Source organism: Phacochoerus africanus, chromosome 15, assembly GCF_016906955.1.
Source record: "Phacochoerus africanus isolate WHEZ1 chromosome 15, ROS_Pafr_v1, whole genome shotgun sequence".
NCBI lineage: Eukaryota > Metazoa > Chordata > Mammalia > Artiodactyla > Suidae > Phacochoerus > Phacochoerus africanus.
The window spans coordinates 23,425,277-23,437,536 of record NC_062558.1 but is presented as its reverse complement, the minus strand read 5'-3'; the positions used below and the strand labels follow the sequence as shown (position 1 = coordinate 23,437,536).

The following is a 12,260-nucleotide window of genomic DNA, read 5'->3' as shown; positions in this document are numbered from 1 at the left end:
ACAATTCATATAGTTTGTTTTTCAAATCATCCTTTTCTTTCCTCTTCCTTCCCTCCCTCTCTCTTTGTCCATTTCTCCCTCCCTCTCTTCCCTCCTCCCCCCATCTTTGTCAAATGTAAAGGGGAGTGGGGGTGGGGGTGCTTACTTTGCCTTTTAATTTTTCTGAGGCCTTCCCCATGTGAGGCAGTAACCCGAAGCATGGCTGGTACTGGGGGTGTACTGTCTGTTCCTGGGGCTGCAAGGGTCAACAGCTGCTCTCACAGGCAGTTACTTTGTTTAGACATCTGTAACTTTTGCATTTAAAATGCTCTCTAGGTAGAGTGGATATAATTGAATTATTTTAAAAAAATTAGTAGCTGGCAGTTGTTAAATGTCATTCTTAGCATTCAGTGTCCCTGCAGGGGTAGTGCAGAGATGTCAGAGGTGTAGGGCACCCAGACCCAGCTAGTTTCTGTCTGTGCCAGTAGCTTTCATTTAAACATTTTAAATAACCTGTATATATTTCACATAGTTATATATCAAGTGGGGTGCTAAGTGCAAAAATACCATTTTGAGGTTAGATTGTTAATTAGAGTTTTAAGTGTCATTTTCCATTAGGAAGCAATTTCCGCCTTTCTTATCATTCAGTTTTTGTGTTTTGGGTGGGATGAGTGATGATAGGCAGTGTGACTGATCAGGGTGACTGGGCTGTAGTCCTAGATCTGAAACTAATGTTTCCTGCAGTAGCTTCTGCTGCCATTCTTTGCAAAGCCAGCTCGTTTCTAAAGGACTCTAGATTTGCATTGATCTGAAATTCCATTTAAAGCCAGAGTGCAAGTCCTTTTTAATCCTCCAGAGGTAAGTTAGAAATTTATTTGTTATACTATATTGGGTAGATAAACATTTCTCTTCTTAAAAAGCAGTGAAGTCAGTTTTGGGATAATTATGCTAGCTTTAGTTTATATTCATTCTTGTAATGCACTTAAATTACCAAAATCTTAGTTTTTCTTTTTTCTTTTTTTTCAGCAGCAAGCCCTTGCAGGGACCCTGGTGGCAGGGGCTGGAAGTACAGTAGAAACGGACCCCTTTAAGAGGCAGCAGGCGGGACCCCCGGCAGGTATGTCACAGGTCACAGCTCAGGTCCCTCAGGAGCCAGCTAGGGCCTTAGTTTGGGAGTTCCAATGTAGTAGGCACGTGTTTCTAAAGCACGGCCCCTAAAGAACTTAGTTGTGGTGAGTTTCTACTTTGAAAATTAAATTTTATTTTGGTGCTAATCAGCTAAACAAAATATTTACGTGAATGTTTATGTGTACTGAGGTTAGAAGTTTGTTAGTGGAATATGCCTATTCCACTTTGATTTTCTGTGGGCATCGTGGGCTCTTTAGTCCTCATGACATGATTAAGTGTAAAACCACCTGCCTTTTCAAGTTGTCATTCATTTTTCAAACTGAATTTTTTTCTCCATGGCAACTTAATACTCATTTGTATAAAAGATTCTAACAGTTCAGAAAGGTGTAATTTAAGTCTACTCCTGATTTGGTGTTACTTCCCCACTCCCTAGCCACAGAGGTAGCTGTGTTTGTTTGTTTTCACAGGCATTCTTTTGTCCACACACAGGCATTGTTATAGATGTGTCATTCTGAAAAAAGTCAGATGTGATCCCATATACACTGTTCTGTATCAGCCGAACACGCCGTCTTTGCCAGCCATGGGCGTCATTCTTCTTGATGGCTGCAAAATATTCCATTGCATGGGTACTTCCTTCTTTATTCACCAGACCTGTGCTAGCGTTCATTTGTTAGTATCACCTTTTTACTGTTATAATCAACAGGATTGAACATTTAGTTTCATTATTTTTTTCTACATGTTTGTCCATATAGTTAAAAGAGCTCCTAGGAAAGAAATTGCTAGATCAAAGTGTATACATAGTTAAGTATGGATGATGCTAAATTACCCTCCAAAAGGATAGGGCCAGTTTTCACTCCTATTCACAATTTTTTGTTTTCTTAAATTTTGGTGATTTATTTAAGTATGATTAACCTTTTAATTTTTGTTGATCCAATGGGTAAAAAATTAAATCTTTTGTTTTGATGTGGATTTCTTTAGTTTTGATAAGGTGACAGTATCTCTTCATGTTTTTAACCATTTGTGAATGTGTCCCTCTGCTAGCTGTTTATGTTCTTTGCCCATTTTGTCTGTCTGGATGTTGATCCTTTTCATATTAATTTGTAAGAGCTTTCTGAATGTTGAATAAGTCTTTTGCCCGTTGTGTATGTTGCAAGTATTGTCTCCTAGGTTGTCGCTTGTTCTTTGCCTTTTTATGATGCTTTTTCTTTTATTTACAAATTTTTAACAGAAAGAAATTATATTTATCAACTTTATCTTTTATGGCTTCTACATTTTGGTGCATGCATAGAAAGGCCTCTCTGTTCAAAGATGATAAAAGAAAACACACGTGTTTTTTCTACTACTTTTGTGGTTTTATTTTTACATCAAACTGCACCTTTTCTGAAAATTATTCTAGAGCAGTCTAAGAGACCTCGACTTGAAGTGGGTCACCAAGGGGTAGTTTTCCAGCACCCAGGGGTGAATACAGGAGTTCCTCTTCAGCAGTTAATGCCGACAGTTCAAGGTAAGACCCAGCACCAGAACCAGCTCTCCTAGCTCAGAAAGAGGGAGTGCAGAGAGGGCTTGAGAAGCAACAGCAGACCAAAACATGTGTAGTCCAGTAGCAGATTCCAGGTGGTCTCCACAGTTGGGATGTTCCTCTGAGTCCCACTTAACACGGTGTGAAGAAACCACCAGAGACCAGTTCTTGCCACGTTAGTGGAGCCACACGTCCCACTGTCCTCACCCTCTCTCCAGTTTTCATGCCTGTGTTTTTTCTCACTGCTGCTGTGGTAGGGACCCTGCAGTTATTCAATGCCTGTTCTGCTTGGTGCTAACTTGCAAAGGCCAGGCGCCTTTCCTTCTTTTTTGTGTGCTCATTTATAACATTAGATCTAATACAAATTTGCCACCAGTTAAATTTCCTGTTTGAGTGTGTGGTGTTCTAAGTGAGGGGGTCTATGACAGCTTGGAGCCCCAGAGTCAGTGCCGGGGGGGTCTCTCCTCTTTTGCAGGAGGAATGCCTCCCGCCCCTCAGGCTGCTCAGCTCGCGGGACAGAAGCAAAGCCAGCAGCAGTATGACCCCTCCACGGGGCCTCCGGTGCAGAATGCCGCCAGCTTGCACACGCCTCCGCCACAGCTCCCCGGCAGGCTGCCCCCAGCCGGCCTCCCCACCGTGCCCCTGCCGCCGGCGCTGCAGTTCTCCCAGCAGCCTCAGATGGTAGAGCCACAGCCCCAGCTCCAGATCCCGGTGAAGACGCAGCAGCCGAATGCCCCCGTCCCCGCGCCCCCACCCAGCCAGCTCCCTGCTCCTCCTCCACAGCCCACGCCGCCGGCCCTCCACGTCCCAATGCCTGGGAAGGCACAGATGCAGGCCCCACCGCTCTCAGCTCAGTCGCAGGTACTCTGGGCACCTGCTGAGCCCTTAGCCAGGAGTGGGTGTTTGTGTGACAGGACATGCACTATTTAATAACTTATAGTCCCTGTAGTTTAATCTCCTACTGAGGAAGACTTCATTAATTCAGTGGTTGCAACAGAATTTCATTTAGCTCTGTCATCGTAGTTATTATTGTTATTAAAATGTCAGAAAGCGACAGAATTCTTATTGCTGCTCTCAGTACAGGACACCATGTCCCTTGTCCCACCTGACGTGCCTAGTTATGCGAGGTCATGGGAACAAGGCTGGGAGGGTGGCGGGGCTTGCTCCAGCTCCTGACTTTCCACCAGGCTCCTTCCATGGGTGTCCTCTCCTCTCTGGACACTTGGCTGTGCAAACGTGGGCGAGGCATTACTCCCCAGGCCCGCTAGACATTTCCTGTGTTTACAGGGCCCCTCCTCCTCCACTAAGTAACTTCACCCAGATGCCTTTTTGTAATGTGTACAGTAAACTGTGTGGGTCCCTATCAAGTAGTGCATCCATAATGAGTCAAGCATCCCTGAAGCTTGGGTCTGGGGCACCGAAGGGTGGGAGGCAGTGTTTTCAGAGGCTCATCTTGTGGTCAGCCGCTTAGGAAAACCTCTCCTTAACTTCCCCTCTCCCTCTTAACAGGGAGATTTCATAGCTAGACTTTGAGTTCAAGGTCTTCTGGTGATTGGAGAAGTGTTCTCTTCTGTGACAGTGGAATAGACATGTACCTTTCATGCACTTCCTGCCAGGTGTAAGGTGCCGTGACAGGCACGTCCCTGAGAATTATTTCAGTCCCTCTCCCTGGCAGCCGAAGTGGTAGAATCTTTATTACCCCATTAGCTATGAAAAGATGGAGGCCAGAGGGACCAAATAACTTGGCAAGATCAAACAGCCAGTGTTGCAGGGGTTGGTTCTGGGGCCTTTTGTACAGCTCTGTGTACCTCTACCTTAAGAAGGAGTGCTCCTGCCTCCTGGGACTCTGAGCCTCGCTCGCCTAAGGTGTTCATGGCTATGCATCGTGCTGTTGTGAGCACTGTCTTGAGCCTGGTACTGACTTTAAGCAGCACTGATGTTTCTCTTGGGTTGTTTCCTGCCTTCGTTGACAGTGTGAGCTGTGGGGTGTGGCATTCCTGTCTTTCCAGATTGGGTGGAGCCAGCATACTTGTGTAAGGGTCACACAGAGGGAGCATAACAGCCTTGGAGGCTTTGCAGGCTGTGAGCTTTCCGTTGAGTCACTCAGCTCTCCCATTGAAGGTGAAAGCAGCCCCAGAGCCCACAGAGGAGTGGCTGTGGCTGGTAGAACTTTCTGAAAGTGTGTGGCTGCCCACATTTTACCGACCCCTGGGGTGGAGGAAGCTTCCTTGGCTGTAGAGACAGAAGCCAGGCCGTGAGATGCACGTCCTCAGCTGTGCTGTACTCTCCACTTTACAGATGCGTCTTGCGTCTCTGCTCAGCCCGATCAGTGGTGGCAGTGCCTCAGCTTCCCTGTGCTCACACCTCCACTTTTCCAATACCCTTCCTGTGTGCATTTGACTTCATCTCCTTAGGGGTTGTGTGGGGGGTGTTCACAAGCTTTGCTCTTGGGTCGGTGCAGAGGAGACTCTCTGACCTTACGTGACCCGCAGAGGGTCACACAGGGCTTGTATTTGCCCTTCAGAGAAAAGGTACAAGGTGAGTATTTGGTATTTTTCAATTAAGAGGAAGCTTATGTAACTGAAAATTCTAAAAAATTATTTGAAAAAAAGAAAAAGCTGGAAAAAAGCAAAGAAAGAAAAGCTTACATGACATATGAGAAAGTACCGTTTATAGTGAGTTCTTAACGTGGTTTTGTGGACACACAGGGCTTCTTATTTTCTGTGGACTGGGTTAGTTTGTGTGTGTCTGTGGTTTGCGGATGGGGTTCATTTGTTGGCCTGCATTGCCAAGGGGTCGGGGGGCACTTGGTATCTCTGGCCATTGGATTCAGGGAGCAGCACTGAGGTCCTGTCTCTCCCTGCTAGACGGTGGCATCATCGAGACCACCTGCGGACTCCGCCCAGCCCTGTCCTCGGCCCCCGCCGTCCTCTTCTACCTCATCCATTGCTCCTGCGAGTGGCTCAGGCCCGGGACCTTCACCGGCACGGGCCTCCCCAGTGAACAGACCCTCCTTGGCCACCACCAAGTCACTGTCTCCAGTCACCTCCCGCTCCCCGGGGGCGGCTGTGTCGGCACTGCCAAAACCACAGAGCCCGGCTCAGAATACTGCCCCACCCCAGGACAGTTCTCAGGATAAGCTGGCAGAACAAATAGCACTGGTAAGTGCACTTAAAAATTTTTTTTAAGTTCTCGAGAAGATTATGTGGTATGTCCCGACTTGTAAAATGCATTTGATTTTAATTTCTAAGGGGGTAATAGGTTTTTCTGTTTGTTTGTTTGTTTGTTTGTTTGTTTTAGGGCCTTACCTGCAGCCTGTGGAAGTTTCCAGGCTAGGGGTTGAATCGGAGCTGTAGCTGCCGGCCTACGCCACAGCAATAGCAACAGCAACAGCAACGTGGGACCTACACCAGAGCTCACGGCAATGCCAGATCCCTGACCCACTGAGCGAGGCCAGGGATTGAACCTACATCCTCATGGATACTAGTTGGATTCCCCTGGAGAACGCCTGGAGTTCCCTTTGTGGCTTAGTGGTAACAAATCCAACTAGTATCCATGAGAATGTGGGTTTGATACCTGGCCTTGCTCAGTGGGTTAAGGATCTGGCATTGCTGTGGCTGTGGTGTAGACAAGCAGCTGCAGCTCCAATTTGACACCTCACCTGGGAACTTCCATTTGCCAAGGATGCGGCCCTAAAAAGACAAAACCAAACCAAAACCAAAAAAAATCCTGAGCACATGATAGTAAGGATGATTGAATGTGGCTTGTGATCAGTAGAAACCAAGATTAAAACCAGGTGGAGTTGTGGCGCAGTGGGTTAAAGATTCAGCATTATCACTGCTGTGGCTCAGGTTAGATCCCTGGCCCTGGGAACTTGCCCATGCTGGCATGGCCAGAAAGAAGAAGGTTAAAACCACGAGGCTTGACCTGTTCTGCTGGGAGTAGACTTGTGTGCGGAATGTCTTTTCTGGGCTGATTCCAGCACTGGGGCTGCTCTTACTGCAGCCACAGCGGGGAAGGAGGGGGGCAGGTGTGTGGTGCAGGCTGACAGCTCAGAGCCCACTCAGGCCAGCACAGGTCTCAGCCTGCACTTAGTGCTGACTGTTTGTTGGGTGACTAAGTAAGCAGCTATTTTGTTCATCTTTGTTAGGGGAATTAAACATAAAATAGGTAGGGTGTCATAAACCCAGCGTTCCCTATCACCTGTTGTAACACGGTGGTCAGTGCGTGGCCAGCCTTGTTTGATGTCTTCCCTTCTCAATGGTGTTGATGCAGATTCCAGGCTTGTGTTGCCTCCTCTGAGTGCTCTGCTGTGAATGTTGGTCTGGGAGCTCTGTCCGGTATTTCCAGGATGGGGCAGGACTGCAGCTTCAGCTGCTCCCAGGACTCCTCCTGGTTGCATGTCCATGCCTCTGGCCTCTTGTAGAGCTGTTTTTGTTTTCGTTTTATTTTGTTTTTGGCCGCCCTGTGGCACATGAGCTCCTGGGCCAGGGATCAGATCCAAGCTGCAGCTTGGATCCAGCCATTGCTGTAAACTGTGGCAACAGTTGGATCCTTAACCCACTGTGCTGGGTCCAACACTCCCAAGACACTGCCGATCCCTGTTGCCCCACAGCAGGGGCTCCTCATAGAGCTGTTTCTGGTCTTGATGTCCAGCTCTTTCTTTGTTGCTGAGACTCACACATAGTAGGTTTGCATGGATCGGGGTGTGAATTGATGGGAGGCCCCTCAGTTGTGTGCTGGACGCCCTCCATCCCCATACTCCTTGCAGGAAAACCAGATCCATCAACGAATAGCAGATTTAAGGAAGGAAGGCCTGTGGTCTCTCAGGCGGCTGCCGAAACTGCAGGAGGCCCCACGGCCCAAATCGCATTGGGACTACCTGCTGGAGGAGATGCAGTGGATGGCCACAGACTTTGCCCAGGAGAGGAGGTGGAAGGTGGCCGCTGCCAAGAAGGTGGGTGTGAGTCACAGGCCTCCCCTGTTCTCAGTGACCACTGGGTGGTGTTAAGAGACTTAAAATGCTCCATATGGCAGGTCTCCCAGCCCCACTCTTTAAAGTCATTCCTGACTCATGGGGTGGAAGAATGCTTTGCTGTTGTTTAGAGGTGACTGCTGTGAGATTGATTTCTGAGGGGTGTCTTCGTGCTCTGGCGTCCCCTGCTGCAGGTCTGTCCTGGGGTTTAGGTTCCTTTTCTAGCCAGTTTCTCCTGGCAGTGGGCCTGAGGATGCCTGCAGCCCCCAGATCAGGTCAGCTGGTGGGCAGCCCAGGCACCTGTCCCCAGCACCCCCCGGCTGCGCACTGCCAGCCTGCTCCGTGCTGTCTCGTCTTCCAGTCCAGCTTCTCTCTATTCTGGCTTAGAATTTACTTCCTGTCTGTCCCCAAAGCAGGCACCTGGGGAGACACTCTCCGATGTGTTCCTACTGGTACTGGTGACATAGAAAGTGACAGATTTCTAGAAATCATGGGTCCCAGAGTACGGAGCAGCTGTTTTGTGTACATGTGCAGAGCTCCAGGCCCTGCTTCTTCTCCCTACATCACTGGCCTGGTTGCCATCCATCCTGTGTGCCTGGCCTGTCCTCCTCCCTTCCCTCGCTTTCCCCACCTAGTTTTGGTAGAGAAAAGCTGAGACTGGTGGTGGGGGTTAACAGCAGGGTCTCAGTATAAAGGTCTTAAATCAGATTCTTTGTTCTTTCAGAAAAAACCCAGATTGCTCCTTAAGCATTTCCTTTTTTATAAAGGTACATGGTCCTGAGCATGTGGATGCAGGGCTGGACAGGGCAGTGGGTGGGGGACAAGGCGGGTGGATGGGCACTGAAGAGCAGGACTGAAAGGGAGCTGTACGGTGAGCTGTGGCTGCCTGCTGTCCCTCCTCCTCAGGCAGTAGGAGGCTTTGGGCGAGGGGTGTACACCAGCCCAGACGAGGCCCTGGAGTCATTTGGCCAGAGGCTGTGTCAGGGTCTACCTGCCTCTGGCATGTTTCTCACCCCAGGGTCGGGGGTACGTGGCAGCTGTGCTGTGTTCAGTGCTAGGACTCAAGTGTGTTCATTTCTAAGTTGCTTCTCTGTACCTTTTTGAGGTGCTGCTAGGCAGATGTAAAGAGTATAAAATCCAGAAAGCAGTTTGGCAGTTTTAAACAAAATCTTTTTAAAAAATGTGAATTATCCCAACCCAACTCTTTTCATACCTAGGAATTAAATTGTGCTGCCTTCACACAATGGAAATGATACCCATTAGAAAGGATTTTGATCTGTGTTTATTGATAGAAAGTTTTATTTTGTGTCTTTTTAGAGCCACACATGCTGCATCGGGAAGTTCCTGGGCTAAGGGTCGAATCAGCTCTGCAGCTGCCAGCCTACGCCACAGCCACAGCAACATGGGATCTGAGCCACATCTGTGACCTACCCCACAGCTTACAGCAACGCTGGGTCCTTAACCCACTGAGTGAGGCCAGGGATCAAACCCTCTTGGGTACTAGTCGGGTTCGTTACCTCTGAGGCACAATGGGAATCCCCAAAAGATGTTAATCATATATTAAAGGAGAAATAAGATTGTAGCGGTGTGGTATTCATCTTGGAGAAAAATACATGTCTTTGGTAAAATAACACTTCCAGAATAGTCAAGCAGAATGTTGGCAGTGGTTTCTCCTGGTATCAGTGTTTGCCCTGGGTGCTCTTAGAGCAGATGAGGGTGCATCTCGGAGTTATATGCAGTTACAGGTTGAGAAAGAGTCTATAAAGAAATGTTAGGTATCTTTCTTGAATGTTTATTTACCAGCTTGTCAGAACTGTAGCACGTCATCATGAAGAAAAGAAGCTTCGTGAGGAAAGGGGAAAGAAAGAGGAACAGAACCGACTAAGACGAATAGCTGCGTCAACGGCTAGAGAAATAGAATATTTTTGGTCAAATATTGAACAGGTAAATTCTGAAATTTTAGTGGGCTCCTGAAAACATAGACTGTGTCAGGGTTGGTGGGGCCATCTAGCTGAGTGGTGGAGAAATCCCACAGCTGGTGCCTGCAGCGCCGCTCAGAAAGGCCAGGTCCCCAAGCTGCCTTGGCACCTCTGGACTGCCGGCTCCTTACTTGACCTGGTTCTTCCTCGGTGTTTCTCTGGGTGCATCGGGACACACATCGGCTATGACCTGCGTGCTCTGTAATGTTTGTGAGCCTGTGTGAGGGGTCCTTCTTTTTAGCACTGGTGCAGGTCACTAAAGGCAGCTTACTTCCAGAATGGCTACTTTCTCACTTTCTTTTTAATAAAGAATTCTCATCTTACCATCATGATGGCATTTGGGCAGGATGTAGTTGATACAGAATAATGGGAAAGTACCAGACAGAACATTCCTTTCGGCAGTTCAGGTGACCTGCCTGAACAACACGGGGTTAAGGGCTCTGACCCTCCATGCAGTTGAAAATCTGCACACAACTTATAATCTGCCCTCTGTATCTGTGCTTCCACATCAGCACATTCAGCCAACCACAGTCCGTGTAGTTCTGTAGTATTTACTGTTCAGAACATCTGCCCGAAAGTGGACCTGTACATTTCAAAGCCATGTTGTTCCAGGGTCAAGGCTAATTTGAAATGAGGCTGGGACAGCTGTGCTTTTGGACTACACTTGTGAGTGTTCCTGTGTTCATATACAGAACTCTTGTAATTTACGTCTTTAATAATATGCCTATTTATTTAACTCTTTGTGTTTAGGTCGTGGAAATAAAACTACAAGTAGAATTAGAAGAAAAAAGGAAAAAGGCTTTACATTTACAGAAAGTTTCCAGGAAAGGTACAGTGTTTTTTAAAAAAGCCTTCACCTTCTGCAGATTATGTTTGTTTTGATTCTCTGCTCACCACCGCCTTGTAACATTTAGTCCCCACGACACCTGCCTGGGGAGGTCGTTTTCTTTAGCCTGATCCTGTAGCTGCCTGTTTCAGTTCTTCTGAGGTTCACTTGTATGAGTCAGTACCCCCAGGTTGATTAACTTTGGGGCACTCTCCAAGCTGAGGTTCTGAGCCTGTCCGTTGTGGCCAGTCCCTGGATGGGGAGTGAACCCCGAGGGCTGTGCCCCCAGGATCCCTGTATCTAGCTGTTGGGCACCTTCTGAAGTCTTCATAGTAGCTCCCTATTGTTGGCCAGGCTCTGATGGAGGGAGGCGGCCTTCACTGTGGGGAGAGGGTTTTGAGAGAACTGGGGGATGGGGGATGCCTCTCTTTTATTGATGGGGAGACTGAGGTGGAGAGGTGGCCAGTGTTGAAAGCCACAGAACTGTGAGATCATACAAATCATGAAATAGAAATTTGGCCCAGTTGGAGACTTCTGGGTTCCTGTGGAAGCAGCAGTGTTAAGAGCTGCCAGCGCACCCACCCAGCAGGTGTGGCGGTTCGGCTGGTGCTGTGCCACCCTGTGTTGGCAGGAGGAGGGGCGGGGGTGGAGGGGCCTTGGTGTGTGGGAGGGATGTCACTTCCTCCACAGCCTTAGTGAAAACAGTCATGTTACTTCTCTCTTTAGGAAAAGAGTTGAGATCTAAGGGACTCGATGTGTTATCGGAGAACTTCCTGGTAAGTTCAGGACTGTCTGTCACCTCACCATATAAGAGAATGGAAGCAGTGTAAGGGAAATAGTGTCGGGGAGTTACCTGGTGGCTCAGTGGCTTAAGGATCTGGCGTGGTCACTGCTGAGGCATGGGTTTGATCCCTGGCCGGGGAACTTCCATATGCTGTGGGTGCTGCCAGAAAGAAAAAATAGTGTCTGACAAAGTGGAGTTACTCATTTTATTTGGAGAAATATGTAGATATGACTCGTGCTCCCTTTCAGTATAAAAGCAGTCTACTTTGGGCACAAATCTGGCTCTTTGTAGCTTTAGGCTCACCTAGGGTGTTACTTGGTGGTTTGGGGAGATGCAATGAGCACAGTGAGTGGGTTTAGTCTTGCTCCTCCACCACCTTGCACCTTTCCTGTAACTGGTGGCGGATGGTGACCCACACGCTGGTCACAGGCTCCCCCTTGTCTTCCCGAGTGCATGTAAAGTGGACATTTCTGCTTTGGTTTCTCACTCTATGTTTTCGGATCTCATGCTTTCGATTTGTGTTTTGTGTTCCAGGATTCAGGGACATCTGGAAGAAAGAGAAGAGCTAGCACATCCTTAACTGATGATGAAGGTCTGTCCCCCATGCTCTTAGCTGTCTGTGGCTGCTCTGAAACCACAGGTGCCATCACACTCGGTGCTGCCAGGGCCCACCCAGCATGGCGTGCACCAGCGAGTCCTGTGGCTCAGGGGCTTGTGTGGTTGGGGGCTGGCACCTTGGTGGATGGTGGGGTTTTGCACTGAAGACACAAGGAGTTGGCTTGTGGAAGAGGGAGCGTGTTGGATTGTGTGTGTGTGCGCGCACCCACGCATGTGCCTTGGTAAGGGAGGGGGCAGGCATGTTGATGGGAAGGAATCAGCTGAGAGGGGCTGGGGCCGGTGGGAGAGGAGGTGCGGTCCACCTGGGAAGGCCTGCTGTGGAAGGCCTGTACTCAGACAGAGAGGTGGCCGTGGCAGGTGGAGTTCTGCTGTGGGTGCTACCAGGGCTAGGGTACAGGGCTGAGGCTGGTTTGAGACGGGGACAGTGGTTGCACGGGACAGCTGAGCTTGGG

General features: G+C 48.6%; 1 protein-coding gene across 11 annotated transcripts in view; it reads left to right on the top strand.

Moving 5' to 3' along the window:
* Positions 1–12,260, top strand: part of EP400 (E1A binding protein p400) — a 109,773-nt gene that overhangs the window by 26,379 nt on the left and 71,134 nt on the right. For 6 of the 11 annotated variants that reach the window (XM_047762190.1, XM_047762184.1, XM_047762182.1 and 3 more), the window contains 9 exons: positions 1,006–1,096; positions 2,504–2,611; positions 3,102–3,487; positions 5,494–5,787; positions 7,398–7,583; positions 9,405–9,545; positions 10,331–10,409; positions 11,133–11,182; positions 11,725–11,782. In XM_047762190.1, coding sequence (XP_047618146.1) covers positions 1,006–1,096; positions 2,504–2,611; positions 3,102–3,487; positions 5,494–5,787; positions 7,398–7,583; positions 9,405–9,545; positions 10,331–10,409; positions 11,133–11,182; positions 11,725–11,782 — 1,393 coding nt within the window. The remainder of the gene's footprint in view (positions 1–1,005; positions 1,097–2,503; positions 2,612–3,101; positions 3,488–5,493; positions 5,788–7,397; positions 7,584–9,404; positions 9,546–10,330; positions 10,410–11,132; positions 11,183–11,724; positions 11,783–12,260) is intronic. The other 5 variants (XM_047762188.1, XM_047762187.1, XM_047762185.1 and 2 more) reach the window with 3 other exon arrangements.